General features: G+C 45.9%; 1 protein-coding gene across 5 annotated transcripts in view; it reads left to right on the forward strand.

The window, feature by feature from the left end:
- The window catches only part of MAP3K7 (mitogen-activated protein kinase kinase kinase 7), a 323,646-nt gene that overhangs the window by 202,825 nt on the left and 94,056 nt on the right, over positions 1-26,765 (forward strand). The window contains exons 12-13 of one of the 5 annotated variants that reach the window (XM_078648255.1): positions 7,377-7,457; positions 21,281-21,348. In XM_078648255.1, coding sequence (XP_078504381.1) covers positions 7,377-7,457; positions 21,281-21,348 — 149 coding nt within the window. Of the gene's footprint in view, positions 1-5,869; positions 5,912-7,376; positions 7,458-21,280; positions 21,349-26,765 lie in introns of all 5 variants that reach the window. The other 4 variants (XM_078648256.1, XM_078648254.1, XM_078648257.1 and 1 more) reach the window with 4 other exon arrangements.

The raw sequence follows: 26,765 nt of genomic DNA on the forward strand, positions 1-26,765 counted from the left end.
AAGGTTTCGCCACACGAACCTGTCAACGCTCCACCTTGTGTGGAGATAGAGCAGTAACAGTTGATAGCTTTCCATCTTCTGTCTGAAGTCTGTAACATTATGTTGGCAGCCAGAGGTCCCTCTACCAAGACTCTTTACATCTGCCATTGAACAAAATTTGTAGCATGGTGTACAGAAAGAAACATTGAATCCCTTTGTGTCCCCCCTTTCTCAGGTTCACTGGTTTGTTCTTTCCCTTGCCCAGCAGAACTCTGCTCTGGGCACTGTGAAAGGATACCTTTCTGCAATCTGTTTTTCTTCAGTCGCCTGACCAACCATTCCTTTTCCAATCACCTATTGTACATAGGTTTTTGAAAGGTTTGTAACATATGTTTCCTCCCACTTTTCTCCTTATGCCCCAGTGGGACCTCAATCTCGTCCTCACTTTCCTCTTTGAGTCTCTGCACAATTGTCCACTCAGGCTCCATATCATCAAATCGGCCTTTCTCGTGGTAGTAACATCTGCCTGGAGCGTCAGTGAGCTTCAGGCCTTGTCATCCGAGCCTCCTTATTTGAGCATCTACCCAGATAAGCTGGTGCTTCGTACAAGAGCTTCCTTTCTTCTGAAATTGGTCACTTCATTCCACGTAGGCCAAACCATCACTTAATCTACTTTTTATGCTCTGCCTCATCCCTCCAAGAGGAGCGAGTTCACCGTGGGGACCCAAAATAAACATTGTCCTTCTACATTGACCCCACAAAAGAGTTCCCGGGGTGTGGTGGGTGGACCAACTCTTCGTAAGGTATGTTGGAGCGGAGAAAGGACAACTAGTGCAGATGAGGACCATCTCACAATGGATCGTACACTGCATCAAAATCTTCTACGCATTGGCTAAGAAGCGACTCCGTGAGGGTTTGCATGCTCATGCCACCGTAGTTAAAGCTGCAACCATTGTGTTCGCTCCTGGAGTTCTGGTCCTAGACATCTGCCAGGCAGCAACGTGGGCTTTCCTGCACAGGTTTACCAAACACTACTGTCTGGACAGTCCAGGCCATAGGGATGGGCAGTACAGGCTTTCCCCTTTCAGGGCCCTAGTTTTCCACACCACTGGTCAGTGTACTTCATGACTCTGCATTTCTGGCATGGAAAGTCACAAAAAGTAACTGCTGTCTCCATGCATGGATGGTGCCTATATAGGCACAGCGGATAGTGCCAATGACACTACGTGGAGCTGAATGACCCCACCTCCGAGCGCGGATGGGTACTGCTCAAGAAACATTTCTGGATCCGGTCTGACGCCTGGGGATAATTCTAAGATGAGGAATCTGCTGCTAGACAGTCTTTACCAGATTAGGTGTTACCCTAGGTAAGTAACTTGTTCTTCTCGACCTCTCTCCACTGCCTCATGGTAAGCTGCCCAACCAGGTGGACCATCTCTTGCAAAGTCAATGCACTCTCAGGCATCCCAACCCCAGACAGCTCAATCTTTCAATTTGGCTCATGAAGTCTTAAAATTAGGGTACTTAAATCTGCCTGCTTTGTTTGTTTATTACCCTCTTCATTTGCAGAAGTCAGGCCTTGCTTATATTTCTATCAGGCTTCACTTGTCTGCTGTGCCTGCTAATCTCCAACACAGAGAACGCACTTCGCTTTTCAGGGCACCTGTTATCGAAGCCTTCATGGAAGGGCTCAAAAGGATTATTCCACCACAAGTGTCACCTACTCCTGTATGGAACCTCAGCATTGTTCTCACTAGACTAATGGGCCCTCCTTTTGAATGGCTTCACTCTTGTTCCTTCCAGTTTTAAACCTGGAAGGTGGGTTTTCTTGCAGCCATCACTTCAATCAGGCGTGTTACCCTGGAAGAACCTTTTCCCAAGTACACCACGGTAGGGTAGTCTCCTGGACAAACCCTAAATTCCTACCTAAGGTGGTCTCTACCTTCCACCTCAATAATACCATAGAACTCCAGTGTTCTCTTCCAAATCCAGAATCAGTAGCAGAACAGGCTCTTCACACAAGACATGTCAAAATAGCGCTTATGTATTACATTAATAGGACACAGCCCTTCCATAAGACACAGCAACTTTTTGTCTCTTTCTCTAAACCACTCAAAGGGCGTCCTCACTCTAAGGCAGGTATAGCATGCTGTCGGGTCAGATGCTTACAGACCTGATATGCTAAAGCTAAGCGACCTCTGCCTGTCGCTCCCAGACCACACTCTACCTGCAAAAAAGGATCTTCTGTGGCTTTCTAGAGTGATATTCCTTTACTCTGCATCTGCAAGGCAGCTACATGGTCTACCCCCCACACATTTACCAAACCTAACTGTGTGGGTGTTTTAGCTTACCAACCAGCTAATGTTGGTCAGGCTGTCCTTCGCACACTGTTCCAAATCTTCTACAACATCTACAGGATAGCCACTTCTCCTGGGAGGCCTGCTTTACAATCTATGCTCTGCATGTGTATCTACAGCTACACATGACGCGAACTGACAATGTTACACACCCTGCAAGCATCTGTTTGTGGAATGTAGTTTGGGATTCACATGCACCCACCCTTCTCCCTGGGCACCTTGAGATGTGGCAGATATTCTTTCATTCAGGTTTCATCCTTAATCTTACTTCCACATGGTCATTTTTCTGTATCTCTATGCTTTATCTACCTCCTCACCCCTCGTGCAGAAAAAGCAATCTAACAATGAAGTCCGTGCCCATGCGCATTGCCAGCAATAGGTGGAGTCACTATACCTCAAGATTTGAAAAGACGACTTCGAAAACAAATAACTTGAACTTGTCAGAGCCTTACACTAAATGGCAGGAGTATGCACAGCATGCGAATCTACAGCCTTTCATCCCATGAGCAGATGCTTACTGAGTAAGTAACATTGTCCTTCTCCCTCCCTGTCCTGATAGTCTGTGATTTGCTACTGTCAGATTTGAGTGTCTAGTTGCAAGGAGTGAATTTGTACTGTCCATGGTCTTGTAGGCTTAAGCGACCACACTATTCTCTGCTTCCCAGATGTAGTTGCTGCTTCGAATCTAGTCACTGTACGCTGGAAGGCCTCTCAGCTGTTGCCCTCTGAAATACAGCTTGTCTTTCTTTCCGAATGTAATGGCACTGAAGAATGTCAATGACTTTTTCCACTTCGGTCTGTGGTTCTCTCGATGAGATAAGCTGATGAAAATGCAGTCATGGCAAGTGATGCTTGCATTTGCAGAATCTTAGCAAATAATTGACAAAGCACCAAATTTGAGCAAAGAAGAGGCCAAGCAAAAATTGCTGCTGCCCAGGGACATAACTGATAACAGTTCTAGGATCATGAACACCAGCCTATACATGTGCTGACAAGTATGTCTGAATTTTTCACTCATGTACTCCAAAAATGTGATTCCTCAATGGATAAGGAGTCACAGCAGTACAAGAATTATATTGTCACTGCCAAACCTTAAATGAATTAAAAGAAAGGGCATCTAAAGATATGTATTGGAGAGAAGAGCAGTACTTCTTTTCAATAAGTAAATACATAACACAAGGAGCTTGAGAACGTGATTTTAACAGAGACTCTCTTACTCCTATTTAAAGAAAATATTATTACACTGTCCAAGAGTGCATTACTTTAATTACATTTCACATACTTTCATATCCCAGTCCATAATACTCTCAGGTGGTATATCGGCCCGCTGCTGGAAACCTGCTCTGACACTAAAGAACACTGTCCCTAGGGCTGAATGAAAATTGCTTCTACCCATATCTGGATATTTGCCTAGTATTGGTGTCCTCCAGAATCTTGGCTGCAAACAACTTAGCCCTACTAGTCGGACCCTTTTGTAATTTTGGGTCCTCAGTGAATTACTCAGAATTCTCTAGCACCATCCACACAGGCATTTCCTAGCTGATGGCCCCAGAATGTTTTCCTCTGTCAAGGAGACTGTTTATCTATTTCTGTGTAGAGTACAGCGCCATAACAGCCTTGTGGGTCCAGAGGTTTCACACTGCGGCTGTCCTGCATAGTGGTTGTTCTTTAAAGCCAAGCCAAGCTGAGGTGAGGGCGGTACTGAGACATGTTCTATATTGGCTGTGGGACAGATCTGATTCATCTGAATGCACTCTTAGTTAAAGGCAGATATGAACAGAGCCAAGTGGGGGTGAGGGTGGAGAACACTAATTATCATATAGCCATTAACTTCATTAGAACAAATGGAAAAAACAAATTTTCACAATTCTGCCTGCTATCAGTGAAACTCGGACAAGGATTATCTCTTAGGTTTCCATGTTACAAAGGTTCTTCATCTGTGAGCAGACAACTTAAAAATGTGTCTCCATGCATCCCACAAATGGGGGTCGAAGCAGACAATCCATGGCACACTTTTTAAGGCATTCATAGTGTATCTAGACAAGAGTTGCAACAGTTGTTCTTCTTGGATGGGCATTAGTTGAAGATCCCTAAGAGACTACTAACCATCAGGTCACCTATGGCTTCACAGTGATTTTGTTGGCCAAACTGGCCTCATTCGCTATTGTCCTTTACCAATGGTCCGGTTGACTTTCACTGAGGCAAGACTTGCTGGTTATGAACAGCATTGGGCACCCCCCTAGAATTTTTCGGTTTGAGCATCTGGTTCCTGAGGAGCTAGGCTTTGATCATCAAGGCCCTATCTCCGACAATTTAGAAGTTCTGTCAGTTGGCAGGAAATCCTCCATCATGGCCCAATACAAGATCAGCGGTTTCCACTTAACTTTTTCAAGAATATCTACCTTGTGTTTCATTAAAAAATGTCCGGTTTTGTGCCATTTTAGTAATCAGGCTTCATCTGAATGGCTTGGGATGTATTTTATACCAAGTCAGGTGGCGTACCCCGTGATGGCCGCTCACCATAGTTGTATCTGCTCTCATGCTCAAGCCTTGTGAGCCAAGAGCTGCTTTTATGGGAAATATTTCCCTATTACCATACCATCCGCAAGATGCATTGATCAAATGCATGTCATTTGTGCTTCTTAGCCCTACAACATTTTTCAACAGACATAGTAGTGCGAAGGGTGCACCAGTCCTTCATCATTGATTTATTTTCATCGAAATTAGGAGAATTTTCCTGCCAGTTTTGGGATAGGAGGAACCGGGGATATAGGAGTGGGATAAAGTTGACGTGTATTTTGCGATGCATGCACCATGCCAGTATGCAAAGATCTAAACTGAAGCTTTGAAAAGTTATTTCTGATCTTCCTGTTAAGTGACCGGCAAGTAGCTAGCTGGGAATTGGAGAATTCGAATGGTCTAGGAGTGAACGCATCATAAAATTAACTTTACCCCATAAGCCTATGTTTGCAATCAAGTGAGACCTACTTGGAAAAGTCGGTGGTAAAAAAAGACAGGGAGGGCCATTTCTTTTGCAATGCTTTATTTGTTATGGAGAGTTTAAGGGGGGGCTTACTAATAAAGAAAATGAGAGCCTACAAAACAGCATTTTCTATACCTTCCATTTCTGTGTTCGAAGCTTATCAGATGAGTCTGAACTTCCTCTCTGCCCTTAATGTTGTTTTCTGAAATGCCCTGAGGAAAATATTAATCTTCAGCTATTTGCAGCTTTAAATGTCAGTCTCAACAAATATCTAAAGGTGTGCCAACATGTTTAGCTTAAAGTGCATTAGAGATGTTCATACACAACCTGTGCCAATAAGGCTCCAATCCATGTACGCAGTAAAAGTGAAGTTTATTTGGGGCATGCAGTGTTGTAAAATTCATGTTGATTCTAGTTCTCGATAAAGCTATCCCTGTTGAAGATAGCTTATTAAATGAATTAATGCTTTGAAAAAGAAATGTGATTTGAAAGGATCAAATCTTCTTATTTTATTGAAATTTACTTCATTTCTGCATACTGGCACAAAAAGGATCTTATAAGCATGATTTGTGCTGCCTAACGACACGAAAATGTAAGTCACAAATTCCGCCTGAATTGTTTTTTCTCATATTGATCTTATTGCATCATGACCTACTGTCACCAATATATATTGTTGTAATTATGTTTCAACTAAATTGAGATCAGTTTCAGAAGCTGAACTATATCTGCAGTTGTATGACAGAATGTGCACTCCATGTTTTGGAATTTAATTTAAATTATCAGCCATGTGATTTTTTCTGAAGGAAGTAGAACAGTAAAACATCTAAAAAAAAAACAGATGAAGGACGGAATGCTGAACAATGCAAACCCTCACCCCCTAGTCACAGATGTGAGATTAATCCATCATGTTTTGCTCATCGTTTGACCCAGCCTTATGCAAATCCGTCTGGACCCTGCTCTTCATGGGAACAGTCCAGCCCGAACTGCCAGGCCTGGTCCTCCCTGGATCGGAAATGAGCATCCTGGGACCACATTCGGGGTCTCACCCCTCATCAGCCTGGCTAGCTTGATTCCAGTGGCACAGTGAGCACGGGACCCAAGTCTGGGCATACTCTTCCCAGACAGGGTGAATGTTGGATTTGTTCAGCATTCCTTTCATCATCTGTTTTTTTTGCACTTGTCACCCTAAGTAAAATATCTAGCCAAGAAGCTTGGTGGTATTCTCCAAATAACATTTGGACCTGGTTCCCACATGATTTAGGCTGTGTAGATATATCTTACTCCTTTCTTAGGTTTTGAATTTCTCCTGGATGTCCTTGCATAATTCACAAAGCCTTACCTAGACTTGTTGTATTATTCCAGACTTGGGTTGACTTATTCACAATGTCCTGGCATAGAGCATGCTTGCTCATGGATGAAAAGTTTTACTAATCCACTCCAAGAGTATTTCTTGTCTTACTCCTGGAAATCATGAGTAGGTTTTGCCTAATTCTGGAATAAGGCAGAACCACCACTGAAAATAATTTGTTAATTTGACATGGATATTCAGGAGTAGTCCATAGCTAAGACAGAAGTAAGGCACAACTACTCCCAGAAACAGCATTGTGAATCATGGCCTTTGGCCTTATGTTGCATAAAGCTACAGAAATTATTTTCTGTAACCAATCCCATTCTCGCCAGTTGTCACGTATTCATTAAATTTAACTGAGCTTCCAGTCAATAGCAAACCAAACTCTGAGAAAAGTAGGATTTTTCTTGCACATTAGTGTTGCTTTGTGTGTTTCCTCCTCTTTTTGCAGTTTACCCATATAGTAACGTGCCTAAAAGACTAATTTGCTCCTTGTTATGCATTGTTAGATGTTGTATTGATTAGATGTACTAACAAAGTCCCCCTTCTGTGCATGGATGGAATATTGAGTTTGCATGGAATAGTTTTGCATGACTCCCTTTTGTTGTTAGTGGTCGTATGTTAGTGAAAACTTACACTGCTTATATCAATGTGCTTTCAAACCATTTGTAGTAGTTTGCATGTGTCCTGTGTCTGTGTATTTTTGCAGCCTATACCAAGCCTAAACCAGGCCATCGTAAAACCGCTTCATATGGCAACATTCTGGATGTCCCTGCAATCATCATAACAGGTACCATAGATTCGCATTGCGCTTTCCTAAATCAAGGCGATGTATCACAATCACAAGATGAGCTTTTTGCTTCAGTTTCTTTAAGTGTGTCTTGTTTTCACTTAAAAATCTACCTAAAAAAATGCCCCATGCAGAATTGATTTACTTTTTCTAATAGAAGTGACTCTGATGTCCTTCTTTTTCAATTTCTGATTTTATCATTGTAATTCTTTTGGCAATCTAAATTAAAGGCATTCACATGAGGAGGGGCTCTATTATTTTTACTGGATTAAAAACTTTTAGTTACCACAAAGTAGGATGTGGGTTTTCTTTTGTCACGGGTTCCAAATTTCTTCTGTCCTACATCATTCATGATCTACACAGTCTCCGAGCTATGTACTTGCCAACTGTCTTTGATCAGGATGTTTCCAGATTTGGATACCACTAATTAGCTTAATCATTAAATCGTTGAAAAAACATCACATGACCATAGTCCCAAGCATGAAACTACAGAAAACCACATTACGTGATATAGGGCACAGATTCGAGGACGGGACAGGGTTGCCTTTGTTCCATATGACACACTTGCGAAATATTGCCTTGTCTACTAATGGGATAACGTACACTGTAAAAATGCCAAATAATAATAATTACCAACATTTTCAACAGAAAACATTTGTTAGGAAATTGATTATTATTTGGGGTGGGTTACTACCCACAACCATAGCCCTTGTGAGGAGGAATCTTTAAAGTCAGTAAATTAATCTGAGCTCAAACTCTTGGTTGATATCGCACACAGCAGACCAGCTTAACTAAAGCATTCATGCAATATCAAAACAGTAATAAACAAAAAATGCTTTACAATAGAAAATCCCACACTTACTTTGGAAAACAGAGGAAAATTTCATAAACAAAATGACAAAAATTCAATAAGAGGAACCTGAGATATGAATTTGTAATATTTCTTCCAAGGAATAGTGCTAAGAATCTCGGGGGTTCAATGTTAGTCGCTGGTCATGGCAGACTGGTCCTTGGGCACAATTTGCGACAGACCGCAATGGAAAAAAAGGCTGATGCACCAACCAGGCTCGTCCTGGTCAAAGATTTTACCTTCTGACATAGTCATTTAAGTCCCTATTCATCACAGGAGTGCACTTATGGGAGGCACTTAGATCCTCAAATGGTGTCCGAAAGAGATCAACAGCAGGGTCCAGTCCACATCCAGTTGCCATTGGTAAGCTGGGCAGTTGCAGAAAAGGCCGCTTGTTGTATCCCTGTAGCTTGGAACAGGAGGTCAGCCTAATGACCCTTGGAGTACACTTCTTTGTCTAAGGGGCAAGAGGAAGCAGGTCCAGTCCTACAGGGATCCTATCAGGTTACTGCTCTCTTCTGTTTTGCCTCAGTTCCAGCAGTGTTCTAAAGTGGGTGGCTGGTGATGTACGAGTTACTTACCTTCTGTAACGATGTATCTAATAGAGACGATTCAAGCCACAGATTCCTTACCGTAGAATTATCCGCAGTCGTGAGACTGGATCTGGAAAACTTTTCTGCCACAGCATCCCTGCGCGTCGGGGGGACGGCACAACGTGACTCCTCCCTGACTTCATTCACGTCCGTGACGTCAGCGAGGATACATAAGTCCCACCCCGGCGCTCCTACGTCAGTTTTCTTCGGAGAACTTTTCTGCGCCACAACGCGGAACCATCACAAACAAAACTGTGAGAATACTGGAACAGTGAGCAAAAACCCAGCTAAACAGAAGGGAAAGAAAAAATGGTGAGGAACAGCACCATCCAGAATAGTGCCAGGTACTAAGGCAACAAGTCACGGAATGAAAGAATAGAGCGCAGCTGCTGAAAGCAAGCCTGTAGACAAATACGACATCTTCCCCGGGGGCAGGAAGCATATGAAAGAATGCGCAACAGACGAAGGAGTCTGCAACCACCGCACAGAACAAAGAAGGGTTCCAGGGCCAGAACGGAAGAGCAACGAGAATTCACCTCCAGACAACACCAGCAGGAAGGATCTCCTAAAAGAACTGCGGGTCGGGGCCAAGCCAAGGGACCTCAACCCCAAGGACTGCGAGAGTCAGAAGTACAAGCCACACAAAGAAGCCGAGCACGTGCAAACCCCTCTTTGGAGACCACGGTGCAGGGGCACAGAAGTACCCAGGAATTCATCACCCAATCACCTAAAAGAAGGAATCGAGCAACAACAAGGCGAGCATCCACCTAGGGAGGGAGTAAGAACAGCCGCCCTGAGGCAGGCGAGTGCAGAAGACCGAGAAGGGTCCTCGCAGAAACGGGGAGGAAGGGCGAGTCGTGAAGGAATCTGCAGCTAGAATCGTCTCAACCAGATACATTGTTACCGAAGGTAAGTAACTCGTACATCTGATAGACTACTAGCCGTAGATTCCTTAACGTAGAATAGATACCCTAGTCATACCCAAAGGGGAGGAGGGTCTGCGAGCGGACCCCCTCAGCCTGGAAAAATACAGGGCCCCACAGTGGCAGAGTCATAGGGACAGGGATAACCCCAGTCCCCCTCCAGGCAAAAGAGGGCCTCACCAGCTTAGAAGAACACAGAGCCCCACAGGGGATGTATTAATGAGAGGGGTGGCCCAACCCCCACCAAGTAAGGACAGCAAGACAAGACGAAGGGAGGACAGTACACCACAAGCCCTGTCAAGGCACCAGGAACCCCTACCAGAAGTCCAGAGGAATAGACAGCGGCAGTGGAATACCGAAGAAGAATCACCCCAAAACTCCAAGGAGAAGAGGCAGAATGGAGGCAAAGCCCTCCACTGGAACACACACGCAGTGAAAGGGATAGTTGAACCTGACACAGCCTGAGGAGAACGGGCAAGGCAGGAATGACGCCTCAGGAAACAAGGCAGACTTGGGTAGAAAGGTGTAGTCTTGAAAATCCCCAGCGAAAGCAAAGGTAGGAGCACAAGGACCCACGTCAAGGTCCCCGGTCAAAGACCAGCAGAGCAAGCGGTGCAGCTGACCGCAGACAAGTGCCTGATCCGAGCGCCAGACCACATCGAGCCCCAAATAATTGCAAGGGCCAGGGAAGTCTTGAACGACCTAGGAAGGGGACCATACAAGACAGAAACCAACCCATGAAAAAAGTGGGACCAGCCGGAATATAAGAGGTGGAACAAGTAGGATGGACCCAGCCACCAACACAGGAAATCATTCCCCCATGGAACCCCAGACAGAGGACCAGGCCGAAACGGCGGACAGGAGGGTGAAACACCGCAGCACAACGCTGAAGATGGCATGCCAATCAATCTATATATCGGATACCTAGAAAGACAGAACTGAAGCAGCGTCCGCTACGCCCAGGTAATGATCAAGAAACTGCACCAGCGGCATAAGACGACACCAGGAAAGGCAAGAATCCGCAAAGGAGAGTCCACACCCTCCCAGCGAAAGACAGAGCTATGCAATAGCTACAAGTACCCCGCATGGGGTATGACACGTCCCAAGTAAATTATGGGAACCACTCTTAGGAAAGATTCCCGCATCAGAGAACAAACTATAAACCTGCGGCAGAAACCACAGAAGACTTAGTAAGCAGCCCAAAAAAGTACACTCTTGTCCCAAAAAAAAAAGGGGGGGGGGGGGTGGCTGAGCCAGCAGCCAACTAAAGAAGCGGGCCAACCAAGGGACCCCGAGGGCACCGCAACCCTCACAGAAAGTGTAACGGTCACTCCAAACACCAGAGTCCAGGAGCAGGTGGGATAACACCTCCCATCAAGTGCGGGCTAGTAGTCTCTATCAGATGCAACATTTATGTCCGGCACAAGCTAACCAATGGGGTAAAAGATTCCTGGGCTGTCCCTAACCACTTTACGCATTACCGAGATGGTGAAAGTCTTCGAACACACTCACCTTGGGCCCACCTAGGGTGTGTGGGAAGTGTAATATGGAATGTGTAACACGAAAATCCAGATCTGATAGAGACTACTAGCCTCAGATACCTTAGCGTAGAATTATCCCCAGGCGTGAGACTGGATCCGGAAAACTTTTCTGCCAGAGCAAGCCTGTGCACCGGGGGGACGGCACCACGTGACTCCATCCTGACGTCGTCCACGTCTTTGACGTCAGCGAGGATACATAAGTCCCAGCCCAGCACACCTATGTCAGTTTTTTCTCTTTTCCACGTGCAACGCGGATCCGATTGTGTCCTGGCCTGTTTTCAGGCCTTCTCTTCTTTTTCACTCTTTGGCGTTAGAGGAATAGTGTGCGAATGCCTTCGGGCTTCAAGACGTGTACCTCCTGTGCACGTCCCATGTCGGCGACGGACCCTCACCCGATTTGCATGTGATGCCTGGGTGAGTACCAAGACTCGGAGGAGTGTGACGCCTGCCAGCACCTTAAGCCTAAATCACGGCGGGAGCGCCGGCTGAAGTTGCTGTTGGCGCGTCTGTCCAGGTCGGTGTCATCCCAGCGTCCATCTCCTACCTCAGAGGCAAGGAGCTGCCGGTTTTGTCTGAGACAGTCTCTCGCCACGACCCCGAGTGCATGGCTCACAGGCTGGTAGGTCCTTCAGTTTGTCTCCGAAGCCCTGTCCTCCTTGTGTGGTGGGCGCCAACTCCCCTCGGGACATGCGCCCCCGCTTGTCGCCTTCTTACCCGCCGTTTCCCTGAGCAGGGGCGACTAGGGCCCAAATGACAGCCTACGCCGGGGCGCTGCAGGCTTCTTTGGTCCTTCCACCACCTCCTGAAAAGTCTGCGGATCCCTTGCCTTACGCGGGGTCTTCCGCGAAGTCGCTGGCCCCGGAGACGAAGGTTACAGCTTGAGGTTGTAGGAGGGTGATGTCGTCTAGGTGAGGCCCTTCGGGGCTCCCCTCTTCGGCGCCAGGCATCCCTGCCTCGCCGCAAATCTCTACGGGGCTCCCTGTGGCGTTGCAGGAGATCGCCGGGACTCCGGGCATGTCCCCAAGTCCCCTTTGGTCCTCTTAGCTGGCGACTGCCCCGTCTGAGGCAGAGCCGGCGCCTTTTCGGCACCGCTCCTTCGCATTTCCGGCATCAACCCCGCCCCATTCTCCTGGAGAGTATGTGGTGGCAGAAGTCGAGTGGCCACTCCTGCGCCGATCAACGTCATTCAGGCGCCGGTGGTGGACTCCACGTAGCGGCCCCGGGGTCGGGCTCTGGATCCATCTCCTGAGGTCCCCTCTTCTCCAGAGGTCCCCTCTTCTCCAGAGGTCTGCCATCTGTTGGTGTGTTTTTCCCCAGAGACCGGGCGCTGTATTGTTGCCTTTTCACCGGCATCTTCCAGGGAAGGCTCCTCGCCGTCCCCACGGCCTAAATCCTCGAATGCTTCTTTCCGTGGCTTGCGGCTGGCTTTTCCACCGGCCTCTCCACCTTCCCCCGAGGCCCCTCAGGTTCCCCATTCATCTGTGGATCCTCCACTATTCCGGGCCTGGCCGCTCACCCCTGGAATTGGGGATGGACGGCTCAGTCTGCAGCCTTCGCCCACGGAGGAAGTACTTTCCCCTCCACGGCGCCCTGCTGATGCCAGTGTTGCCTTTGTACGGGCTATTTCCACAGCCACTGCTATTCTGCAGATGGGTGAACTTGTCACTCCGTTTCCTACGGAAAACCTTTTGGAAGTTGTCCACCAGGACTCTGGTGGACGGGAGTTGTTTCTTCCTTTTGAAGCGTCACTCCACAATTCTCCTATGGGGGCTTGGAGGCGTCCTGCCATGGGCGATCCTGTGCCTCAGGCGCTCCTGCATCGCCACCGTCCTGCTCCGCATGACCCTGTCTGTCTTTCCTTCCACCCTTCTACACAAGGCCCTCTTCTGCGGAATGCCTTTCCGTGTTTGCCTGTGGTGTTGTTTCCTCTGTTTCGGAAGGCCCGGTGGTTGGATTCATGGGGGCATAATGTCTTCGCTTCTTCCAGCGCTGCCTTGCGGGCGCTTAACACTTTGTGTGTTGACCAGAGCTACTTCCAGCCTGTGGGACTCTGTTGAGTCCCTTCTTTCTCATGTCTCCCATGAGGGTGCCCGTGCTGATCTACGGGGCCATGTGTTGGATGATAGGGAGTTGGCCGCGTTTATTCTTTGTGCGGCCTTGGATGTTGCTAATGCTCTTGGCCGTGCTATGGCTAACTCTGTGCCATTCCGTCGCCATGCTTGTCTACGTGATGCTGTTTTTTCCCAAAAATATTAGAGATCGTCTGGTTGATCTGCCCTTTGACGGGGTCCTTCTGTTTAATACTCATGCAGACTCCGCCATTCAGCGTCTTCTTGCGGGCCACCGTCCTCCTCCTCCGTAGGCTGGTTTCTTGATCCTCCGGTACTTGATGGGAGGTGTTATCCCACCTGCTCCTGGAATCTGGTGTTTGGAGTGACTGTTACACTTTCTGAGGGTTGATGTGCCCTCGGGGTCCCTTGGTTGGCCGCTTCTTTAGTTGGCTGCTGGTTCAGCCCCCCCCCCCCCCCTTTTTTTTTTTTTTTTTTTTTTTTTGCAAGAGTAATTTTTTGGCTGCTTACTAAGCCTTTGTGGTTTCTGCCGCGGGTTTATAGTTTGTTCTGTGATGCGGGATTCTTCCCTAAGAGTGGTTCCCATAATTTTCTTGGGACGTGTCATACCCCATGTGGGGTACTTGTAGCTATACAATACACAAGAGAGCAGAACAGGTCTGAAAGTGGTGTGTGACCATAGCAGTGTCAAAAGGGGCAGTAGGCTACATATGTGAACCAATGTTACCGGTGGTTATGGGAAACACTGGGCTAGTACAAAACCCATCAGACCACCCATGTGGTGGAGTTTACGTCACGTGGGAATTGCAGATCAATCCATATCAAACAACGGCCATATAGTGCCTGTATAGAGATGGATGTCGGAAAACTAGCATCGTGTTTGCCATATAGTGGACTAAATAATGTGCAGTGCCAAAGAAAAAGTGATGGATAAAATTGACTAAACAGACTCTGAGCAGACCTTTTTAAACAGAAGTCAGTGTGTCAAAAGTAAAAAAACTGCGCCAGGTAGAACGACTACCATGTGGCGCTGTATGCAGTACGGTCAACATGTTTCTGCCTACGAGGGGATAATGCCCCGGCATTCTTCAGGACCTAATTTAAATCAGCTACTGCTAACATGACTGTGATTATTGTGTACAGAAATAAGATTACTAGTAGAAAGACACATATCTACCAGGACCTTTAACGGTTAGATGTCCACTTGAGGGAAAGAAGGATGTCTTCTTCCCAGCATTGTGTGGGTGAAGACCTCACCTCACCCGGCAACCGCTCGGGAGTATGAGGCCCCGCTCTGTCCGTCGGTGCCTCAGGTTGAAGACCAAGCGGAAGTGGAGGCCTTTCGTTGGGAGGATGTGGACTCTCTTTTGTGGGTTCTTGCCTTTCCTGGTGTCGTTGCATTCCACTGGTGCGGTTTCTTGATCACTACCTGGGCATAGCTGGCGCTGCTTCTGTTCTGTCTTTCTAGGTATCTGATGTATAGATTGATTGGCTTGGTATGCCATCTTCGGCATTGTGCTGCGGTGTTTCACCCTCCTGTCCGCCGTTTCGGCCTGGTCCTCTGTCTGGTGTTCCAGGGAGGATGATTTCCTGTGTTGGCGGCTGGGTCCCTCCTACTTGTTCCTCCTCTTATCTTACCACTGGTCCCACTTTTTTCATGGGTTGGTTTCTGTCTGGAATGGTCCCCTTCTTGTGTTCGTTTGAGACTTCCCCGGCCCTTGCACATGTTTGGGGCTCGATGTGGTCTGGCGCTAGGCTCGGGCGCTTGTCGGCAGTCCCCTGCACTGCTTGCTCTGCTAGTCCTCGACCGGGGACCTTGACGTGGGTCCTTCTGCTCCTACCTTTGTTTTCGCTGGGGCTTTACCTTGTTGCCTGAGGCGTCATTCCTGCCTCGCCCGTTCTCTTCAGGCTGTGTCAGGTACAACTATCACTTTCACTGCGTGTGTGTTCCAGTGGAGGGCTTTGCCTCTGTTATGCCTCTTCTCCTTGGAGTTTTGGGGTGATTCTTCTTCTTCGGAATTCCTCTGCCGTTGTCTATTCCTCTGGACTTCTGGCGGGGGTTCCTGGTGCCTTGACAGGGCTTGGGGTGTACGGTCCTCCCTTAATCTTGTCTTGCTCTGCTTACTTGGTGGGGGTTGGGCCACCCCTCTCATCTCCTCTCTTTAACACATCCCCTGGGGGGGCTCTGTGTTCTTCTAAGCTGATGAGGTCCTCTTCTGCCTGGAGGGGAACAGGGGTTCTCCCTGTCCCTATGACTCGTCCCCTGTGGGGTCCTGTATTTTTCCAGGCTGAGGGGGTCCTCTCACAGACCCTCCTCCCCTTTGGGTATGACTAGGGTATCTATTCTACGTTAAGGAATCTGCGGCTAGTAGTCTCTATCAGATGTACGAGTTACTTACCTTTAGTAACTATGTATGTGGTAGAGACTATTCTAGCCGCAGAGTCCTTCATGACCCACCATTCCTCCCCGTTTCTGCGAGGACACTTCTCGGTCTTCTGCACTCGCATGCCTCAGGGCAGCTGTCTTCTGCGAGTGCCCTTTTCTTACTCCCTCCCTAGGGGGATGCTCGCCTTGTTGTTGCTCCATTCCTTACTTCTGGTGATTGGGTGATGAATTCCTGGGTAGTTCTGCGCCCCTGCACCGTGATCTCCAATGAGAGGTTCGCTTGTGCTTGGCTTCCTTGTGTGGCTTGCACTTCTGACTCTTGTAGTCCTTGGGGTTGAGGTCCCTTGGCTGGGTCTCGACCCTCCGTTCTTTTGGGAGATCCTTCCTGCTGGTGTTGTCTGGGGTGAATTCTCGTTGCAACTTCTTTGTTCTGGGCGGTGGTTGCAGACTTCTTCGTCTGTTGCGCATTCTTTCATATGCTTCCTGCCCCCGGTGAGGATGTTGTATTTGTCTACCAGCTTGCTTTCAGTAGCTGCGCACTATTCTGGATGGTTCTGTTCCTCACCATTGTTTCTTTCCCTTCTGTTTTTCGCACACTGTTCTAGTATTCTCACAGTTTTGTTTGTGATGGCTCCGCGTTGTGGAGCGGAAAAGTTCTCCGAAGAAAAGTGACGTAGGAGTGCAGGGGTGGGACTTATATATCCTCGCTGACGACGTCAGGGCAGAGTCACGTGGTGCCGTCCCCCCGGCGCTCAGGGATGCTGTGGCAGAAAAGTTTTCTCGATCCAGTCTCACGCCTGGGGATAATTCTACATTAAGGAATCTGCGGCTAGAATCGTCTCTACCAGATACATCGTTACTGAAGGCTAGAAACTCGTACTTTGAGTCTGCCTCTGTACCCCCAATAAACCCAGTGACAAAAGCAGGGTTTTCCAGTAACCAGACTGTGGATACACATAAGTTGTCTTGACATCCTGTTCTCTGCCTTTCAGGTGTGCCTGAGTGTTATATGTAAACCCTAAGAGACCTGTTAACCAGGATTTGACACTCCATCATGATTTGTCACTAATGTCAAAAAGGATGCACACAGCCCCTACCCTGCATATTCTGTGAAGTTCAGCAGCGTAATCTCTGCCCATTCAGGTCAATTGTCAGTGACCTATTGTATAGTTCCTTTGAGGAATTTCTCATCTCATTCACACCTATTCAGAAGCTGATATCTGGTTCGGAGAAGTTGGAGAGCAAACACGAATTAGTACCCAAGAACTTCTGACGGGGAATAAGTTCCTAAAAGTTACTTTTCTTTTATAGTAATTAAAAATCCTACTTCACCATTAAATTGGATTTTTTAAATAGAACTCTTTTTGGCTTATATTATTAATTAGGAATGAAGCAAAACCAAAAAGGAAGGTTCATATATAGGCAGTGTGTACACTATCACATGCTGTAGTCAGTAGAGCAACAGTCTACAATAGGTATGTAATTGGAGCAATAAAAGGCCAAATCTATAGTAAAGGCTCCCAACCAGTCTTATCTCCTCTTGTGAAGCTCCACCGTTCACTCAAAATGTTGGTATGTTTCCTCTGCACACCTCTTGATGTGGTATACTAATTCCTCTGTTTTGCCACAGAAGTCCATTCCCCTGATCCATTCCTCTAGTGCAGAATTGTTTTCTTCTCGCCAATGGTGAACCAAATCCCTTTTATCATTAATAGGCAGGTGGCAACTAATGTATAGATATGATGCTGGCCACCCAAATGTTCCTTTATGATGAGAAGCATCATTTTGGTGTCTAATGCAATCATTCTTCCCATCACATTTCCTAATATGTCTCTGATTTCAGCCAGTACTCCATCACTAGTGGGCAGTTCCAGATCATGTTATAGCATGTACCTAGGTAGAATTCGCGTCCCTGAAAATATGGCTTTCCTAATTTCCCCATCTTCCAGACTTGTGTGGGGTTGTACTGATATATGTGTAGACATTTAACTTGAATGAGACGGAGTCTGAAGAAAATGGACCACATCCTTGGTGCCATCTTCGCTTCAGCCTAGTCATCATCGTCAAGGTTCCCCAAATTGCCATTTTCTAGGCACCAGCTGGGAAATCAAAAGTACAGATTATAAACATTAATCTTGAACTTTTGACAGGATCCATCTAAAATAGTTATTCTAAGTGTTTTCTTATCTATTACAGGTGTAATTCATTGGTGAAGTCTGCTTTATAATAATTACTTAAGAAAAGTATTGTTTTAGAAAGTTACCTTTTCCTTGTCTGAAGCTCCTGGAGGATAAATTGCATTAGCTCTTCATCAGCTCCCCAGCAGTGCTTGGCCTTAATGAGGTGTGAAAGCTGCTCCCAGAGCAGCAATAATGGCATGGGTCAAGGGAGGTGTAAATGGAAATCAGATGGATGAATGCAGAGTAATCTGAGAGGATGGCTAAATAGTTGGGTGAAAAGATGACAAAGTAAATGGAAATCTGAGAAGATGGGTGGGTAGGTGAAAGGATAGCAGCGTAAATGGAAATCTGAGAGGATAGGTGAAGGATAGCAGCATAAATGGAAATCTGAGGGATGGGAGGGCGGTAGGCTGGCAGCATGAATGGAAATCAGAGGATGGATAAAAAAAATTATCAATTGATGCATGAAAGTTTATTGATAGGGAAGTCAAAGGATGGGTGTATGGATGTGTGATGCTTGCATAGATGATGGCATGGTGAAAGTGACTAATGTATGGATGAAAGAATGAATTGATGACAGAAGGAATGGATGACAATTGTAAAGGTAAAATGGTGGATATCAGCTGAGTGGATGGAGGGGTGAAAGGATGAATGGATAGATGTATGGATGGAAGAGACATGGGTGCTCTTCTAGGGACGTCCGTGCTCACTTGCTTCGCTTGCATGGTCCCATCAATGCTTTGCTTCAAAGTGGAGGGTATTTTAATTTTCTGGCTACTACCATGGCTTTACCAGTAACTGATACCTGAAAATGAGTGGTATGCTAGCCACCAGAAATATTGACATTCTTTTACTTTGTCTCACTGATTAAAATGTATTTTTGATTAGGGCGTCTTTCAACTGTCCCTTTTGAAACCCAAGTGCTTTCTGATCCAGCAATGCAAAAGTCCAGATATATTTGTCAATTACTTAATCAGCATCTTTAAAATTGCGGTATTAGAAATTTATTTTTAGTTCGTTATTTAACTTGGCTTCTTAAATATGACCCTGCCATAAATAAAGCAGTTTATATCCAGCTTCAAAGCCGCAAGTAGGCGGTGAGGCAAAAACTCTTCGAGGTGAATGCTGTACGCAATGACTAAACATGTTTGTTAATACCTCCTATGGAACCTCAATTGTATCACGTCTATCTGGACATATTGATGGCTTGGTGCTCTACAATGCACTCTGTAATTCTGACACTGAAGCAAAAAGTATTTCTTGACGATCGCTGGGAATCTCTTTGCCTGAACATGTTGCCATCTGCAGTGTATTTGCTGAGTTAAAGTTGCATATCGCTTACAGCTTGATTTTCAGCATGCTGCCTGGATTTTCCCTTTACAGCTGGCTGCAGGTGTTCCAAGTAATCTGAAATTCCTATTGCCTTTATTTTCAGCAAAACCTAATCCCACGTTTTTATGTTTTAGCAACATCTGTCTAATGTTTCATCCGCTTGTTTGCAGTGTTCTTTAAATTCACAAATGTGACCCTGAATGGATAATTCCAATCTTGTTCACGGATTGTGTCGGTGCCAGTAGCGTCACGTGCACGTTTGTTATTTTTCTGTGTGTCAGTCTTTGGATCTAATTAAAGGGGGAATAAATGCAACCACGTCGGCCCCAAACGTTCCTTGTCTTGGCATCAACTAATCTTACTAATCTCCACTTGCCTCCTGAAATTGTGTGCCATTTATCCACCAAGAATTACATTTTGCACTCAGTACACTTTTATATATAGTAATATTTGACCTGTCTCTTAATGACCGTGTTGCTTGTCAGGGATTTGCTGATGTGAATTTTGAATATATGACGTTACAACGAATTCCGTTGCATCGTATAGAAAAAAATAAAAAAATAGTAAAGATATGCGTGGTAAATCCTCTCGTTGTTACCACGCATGCGTTGTAATGCATGCGTGGTAAAGGTTTTCGTGGAAACGGCTTCGTTGTAGAGACCGTTTCCCGTGAATTTTGTGCTGACTAGAGTTGTGCGCTGTCCCGATGCACACTGGGTTCGTTCGTTAAGACCGTTTTCAGACCCTATTCACAGCAGCCATTGCATGGCTGACTTATTTACTCAGTAAGCAGGTAGGGTAGAAAACCAAATGAATACCCAGTAAGCAGGTAGGGTAGAAAACCAGATAATAACTTTTCACCCTTCATAAGCTCCGAAGACTGGTAGAACAACGCTTGGAAGGGGCGAATGAGACTAAATAAAAATACGCCACGAGACGCTGCCTGACCAGTCGAGTGGCGAGTGATGTGGGCGCGCGGAGCCGCAACTGTTCTAGTGCAGGCTCTAACTGCGACCTGCCAGGCGAGGACTTACGTAATGCCGCCATCAGGGACCAGGAATGCGGGGCATTGTCTCAGCTGTTACTCGCAGCATTTTGGTGCTTCCTTTCGGACAGCTGATCTCCCAACTCAGGAGACAACATAAACAAGCATATTCATAAAAAGAAACTGCTGGGGCGAGCATGCCCGCCTCGCGCCCCGCTCTGTTTGGGCGGTGCTCTGGGCAAGCTTTGTCGAACACACTCGCAGATAGACGCAGCCCTTGCAGATAGACGCAGCCCTTGCAGATAGACGCAGCAGCAGGCTGCAGTTTTGAGCATTACTAGCAGGTGGTAGGGGGCGTTGTACCATTCTGTTTCATTGACCGCTAGATTTGAGTTTGAGGAACTTGACCGTGAGGGGGCTAACATTGAGTAGTTTGAGACCAACAGCTCTATTTTACTCCTGGTTTGCACGAAAGAAGCGTAGTTTGGCGTCAATGTTGAAAGACAAAAGTTGTGCGTTGTCCTAGTGTGCCTGAAGCTGGCTTTAGAAGGGTTCCTCGGATGAGGCAGTAAACTGTACTCGCGCCACTGGTTCCCGCGAGCTCAGACTTATGTCAGCAATCCCGCCGTAGAAACCACATCACGTAAGTCCCTGGAAATAGATGCCGTCATCAGTCGCAGCCCCCAGGCGCAGCGACTGTTGGAACACATGTGACCGAAGATGGCGGAGGCGAGGGCAGCTATTCATGTGGTAGGAGTGGTCATTGTATCAGGAGACTTCTGATGACAGCCCGGCGTTTTTTGAGTTAAAACTCGGCAGCTGTCTGCCCCCCTCGCTCTCTCTCCCTCCCGCCCGCTCTCGCTGTCTATGGATTTGTACAAATTCCAAGCTAGCTCCCAGTGCAGCAAGTCGCGCCCTCTTATTTGGTTTCTAAAGACAATTCCTTATTTTATCTCCTGTCCAGCAGGCAACGGGCAGCAGCGGCGCAGGTCCATCCAAGATCTGAGCGTAACTGGCACAGAGTCCGGTCCGGTAAGGAGCTTTCCCTGTCATTTCAAATCTACTGTATGTTGAGGCTGTTTGTCATCAGTAGTTTAAAGTGCATCTGCAAAGCTGTTTGTTTGTGTTTGCCAGATTCATGCAGAGTGTTCTACAGAGGGATTGATGGTGTATTTAAAAAAACACTATACTCGTGTTTAAAGTAATACAATTTAATGGAGCTGCATTATCCTGTAATGTAAGTTTTACAAAAATAACATTGTAGCTATTGATACCTCGTGCTTATTTCAAATGCAGCTTTAGTTCTATTTCTGTCAATGAAAGGGTAACAACGGTAACACCACCGTGTTACTGAAATGGTACTGTTAGCAGATATAATGTACACTGCTGACAATAATTGAAATGTCTTCTGTTTATTGAACGTGCACAATATCATGTGTCTGTGTAAGCATTACACGATTGAAATGCCTTCTGGAGCTCATGCTTGTTTTTCTTCGTTCCGTTAACGCCCAATTGTTAGCGAATGTTGCGCCTTTCTGGAGATGCATGCAGGCCACTCTTTGACGTGGAAAACTTTCTGCTCACTTGTTTTGTTGGTCAAAGTCTTTGTTGCATGTGAGACAATACAGCATTTGCTTGAGGCACGGAGCCGGTATCCTATTTCTTCATGCGCCTTTCAATATTTATAAATGCGCTGCTTTATTTTTCAAATTCTTTTCACCCAGGAAACTCTGAACATGATTTAAAAATGAAAAAGAGGTGTATACATGTAAAGGGAAATGCCTGCCATGGTTAATTTACTTTTTACAGACTCTGAACTGAAACATGCTCCAACCATTTGTTTCTGTGCATTAGGCCCAGAGAGAGGCTTCATGGGCCTACTGGAGAAGAGATAGCTATTTTTTAGTCATGTTAAGTACACCTTTTGCCTCAAATGCCTGCTGAGTATAGCAGCCAGCCCATCCTCCGCATCATAAAAGCCTTTGTCTGCAAGTGCCTACACTTTCATGCCGTATGCAGAATGCAGGAGATAAAGCAAAAGGCAACCACTAAAGTCTTCTCTTTAATACTCCACCAGTAAAAATGTACCTAGCATTGTGCTTTTACAGACAAGCTGGCAGGGAGAAGCAACACCGAGTGTGCACAGGGTGCTGCACACAAGTGAGAATCAGAAAACACATGTACTCTTATTGAGTGTCGAGTCGAAAAGTAGTTCCCTGAATGTGAGTGGTGGAAGAATACAAGTCATCCGGTGAAAAGGGGTGATTAAGAGGCTATGTTCTAGGGGAGTGACAAACGCAAGAAGGGGAAGGAAGACCATCAAAAAAAGGAAGCAAATGAAAGTGACAAGAAAGCCACCAATCGTAGGTTTTGGGCAGGGTCATATTTTCCTTTTAAAAGTTATCAGGAAAATCATCCCTTGCCTTTCCCAGACTGCTGAACAAACCCTGACCCAGTCACTATTTAGCATCTGACTTGATTACTGCAACTCGCTGTTCATTGGCCTTTATGAAGTTGTTTTGTCCAAACGTAGACTGATCCAATATGGGGCAGTGTGCCTCTCCAATTGCAATCTTCAGTTACAGTAAGTCCTCCCAAATATCTCCTCTCCTCCAAGCTCTACATTGGCTTTCTGTCTGCAAGCAGTCAACTTTCATAGTCCTCTGTCACAAAGTGCTTCAATACCCCTCCCACAATACCTTCTATTCTATTTTTAAGAAATACACGCACTCTAGATCCTTCTTCTCCAGCAGTTCCTATTCTGTCATCATTCCTAGAATCAATAAATTGCGCTCAGGCAGTCAATCCTTTGTGTTTGAAATTGGATTATTACTTGTGGAGGATGACTCCACCCCAAGGAAGAATCTCAACCTTTAGCAGGGTGACCCCTCAAAGTCACTAAAATAACCTGAGTTCAGCTCCCTGGTAACTATGGCAGAGAGAAGACCAGCTCAATTTAGGTCAACGTGTAAAGTACTTTACAGTACCAAAACAGTAACCAGGTCAAAAAGCAAAACAATAAAATTCCAAGCAGAATTAGAAAAATAGAGTATACATTAATAAAATGACACCAAATTGGCCAACATCCAGAAGGGGAGCATTACATAGAAATGTTTAAAGTTTTAATTAGGAATAGCTGTAAGAAGCAAAAAAAGCATCAATGATAGTCAATGGTTGCAGTAGAGTGGGACCTAGGTGCAATTTGAGGCTGACCGCGATGGAGTGCAGGTCGTATATAACAAAGAGTTTTCCTGCTCAAAGATGTTACTTTCTGACTTAGTCTTTAAGTCGCAATTCACCACAGGTGTATACTTTTAATGTGTCCAGGACCTCAGAAGAGTCACTTTGAGACTGCAGGGTGTCTGGCAGAAGCCTACAGCCAAGGTAAAGTCCACTTTCCTTTGCCGCTGGGCAGTTGCAACAAAAGGCTTTTGTAGCCTGTTAAAGCCCTCTACCTTGAAAAAGAGGTCAGTTTATGACCCTTAGAGTCCACATCTTATTCCCTGCTGCAAAAGGGAGTGGGTCCAGTCCTACAGAGCTCCTCTTCTGTTCTTCCTCGGGTTCAGCAATGTTCCGAAGTGGGTGTCCGGAAGTGGCACATATATGCCTGTCATGAACTAGATGGTGGGAATGACTCCTGGGCACACCCTGACCAATGGGTTATGAGTCCTCAGACTCCACCATACCCACTTTAGACATTTTCAAGATGGCATAAGTCTTTAATGCGCTAAACGTTGGCTATGATGACTGGAGGTGTGTATGGGGACTGTACTATGGTAATATCCTAGTGTCCTCCCACATCTAACACTACATTTCAGTGTGAAGAAGTCACTTTACCCACAATAATCCCAGTGGCAGAAGGCTGGTAGGACAAAAGCTAGCTTTTCCAGCAACTAAACAGTGGACGCACAAGAATTGTATTGGCATCCCGTTTCCTTCCTTTCAAGTGTTCATGTAAACCTAGAAGACCAGTGAAGCAGGATTTGACACTAATGTAAAAAAGAATGTTCACAGGGCTCATCCCTCTGCTGTTTAAAAGTGTCATTTCTGTTTATTGAGGGGTAAGGGGGGTACCATGGAACCAGAGCTAGTTTGTCCAGGCTCTCCCAATGGTAATAGCGGTGGTGATTGGACCAGGTCGGGTGCAGACCCGGAAGCATTAAAGTATTTCCGATGTAGCATGGCCCAAACCCTCCCCCTTTGTAAAGGGACTCACAGCAGCAAGCATGTCTCTTGATTCTTGCTCGCAGCCGAGGAGGATGTGGTCCCTCCTCCCTCCCCCCTTCACCCCTGACGCCCACTCCCACAACAATAAAGCGCTGCTGGTGGGCCCCCTCCCCTATCATTGCCCTGCCGAAGAGTTAGAATCATTAACCTTGTCCTCTCCCCTGACACCAGGATACCCAGACATGGGGTTTCAGGCACGTTGTAAAGCTCAATTCATTCACTCATTCTCAAAACTTGGATTGTGCGCAGCTAACTATGATAGTTTGGCACTGAGTGATATATTGTCTTTTCACCCAAGGAAAACAGTTCAAAGCCAAGCAATATTAAGCAGCCTCCCGCCACATTTTGGCACACTATACATGTATCTCCATTAATTGAATCCAGGTTTTGGTGATTATAATGGAGCTGCGCTACTTACACACACAAAATGAAGGTAAAGCAAAAGTGAAGGTACTTTGTTCCAGCAAAACCTTAAAAAGCTCAGGTGTTGTGCAACGAGATGTCCATGAGTGTAAGAGACACCAAGAAACAATGTCAGAGTTTGTTTATTGAAGGAGAATAGCTTAATTTCTGTTCTATATATAGCAGGGAAAATAACATTCGAAATTGGTAAATAACTAGTCTTTAGTTGTTATGTAGAATGTCCCTTAAACAGTGAAAGCATATGTTTATTCTTCTGATGAAGGTGATTAATCTAGAAGCAGTGTACCTATATTTCTGTAGTTCCTCGGTTCCAGGAAAGCATTCTGCAAAGATGTCTAGTACTGCAGCCTAAAACGAAGACCGCACCAAGACATTGGCCTAAACCACCATTTGAACAAGTCTAGAATAGCTGCACAAAGTCAAAACCTAAGACTGAAAAATATATATATATTTAAAACGTGTTATAATCAGCATTACAGAAATAAGTGGTAATGCATTGCCTTATGACTGCCAAATACGTCAACACATCGTACATTTAAAAAAAAAATCCTATGGTGGAGCAATATGCTTTGGTATATTAATAGATTAACTATCCTCTAAGAACCAATGTAATAATATTACTGTTACATATCTAATGCTTATTCCATAAAAAAAGTATAACTCTTACTCAAAGAAACACTCCGTGTGTTTGTTCAGTTTTTTGTAACGCTTTACATAGTGTGGTTGTTGCAGCCTCTTTCCTTTTTTGCTGGAAATTTAAGCTGATGAGCCCATATATCTCCATGTAGTGTAGTGTGAGGTTATTGAAGTACATATTTTTCAGTAGTTATTGCAATATATTAAGTCTTGTAGGCAGACTTGCGTTGTTGGCACAGGTTGGCACCCCGGCGCTTCTTTTTGCTAATAGGAGCACATATGGCCAGGGAGTCGCCAATGTCCCATGGGTACTTACTTTTACCTAACATACATGAATGTCAAATATAATGTCCCAAGTCCATTTCTTATTTCTTTGAGATTAAGCATCGTAAGTCCCTGGCTGTATTTATTATTTTTTGACACAAAACAATTTTATCATAACATTTTTGCACAGTAGCCACACTATTTACATCCTTGTTTACTAGTGAGACCCAGCCTTAACAGAGACTAGTAAATGAGAATCACCTAATCATCATAACTAGTCTCTTCCTGTGGAGCCATCAAAACTTTCCATAACCCTACAGAGTGAGCTCAAGACTGGTTCTGTGCCCCTTCCTCTTACACCTCCTCTGTCCCAAAGGATGGGACTGCCCTAATGGGAGGCCCCCCGTTCCCTCTCGCGTCCTGGGAGCTCTCCATCCTCAGACTGTTCTTGTGCAGGGGGCCTTGCTGTCCTTATATTACCTGCCGCGGGCACCCCCTGCTTCCCGGATCCTCGCCACCCAAGGGACAGTGCTAGCTTTTTGTCCTAATGCCCCTGTGTGGGTGGTTGATGGGTAAGGACCACGTGTCCGCAATCGCCCAAACCCCCTGCGACCCTGCCACCTCCCTGCGACCTGGTGGCAGCACCCCTTAGAGGGTCCATGGATGTTGATGTTAAATGTGTGGTAAAAAGTATTCCGACAAGGGACCAGAATGTGGGTCTTCACCCCCGCCATGCCATGCACATGGCACTTTGGCCTAGCCAGCAAATTTTCCTGGAACATTGCATTACCTTCTATCGAGAGGTGCACTCCATCCTGTAATTTTCAAAAACACTCACCTTTGATGTGCCCATGAGGTATGGCTGACAAACGAGCTGTCCTACACAACTTACCCACCTT

Source organism: Lissotriton helveticus, chromosome 6 (assembly GCF_964261635.1).
Source record: "Lissotriton helveticus chromosome 6, aLisHel1.1, whole genome shotgun sequence".
NCBI lineage: Eukaryota > Metazoa > Chordata > Amphibia > Caudata > Salamandridae > Lissotriton > Lissotriton helveticus.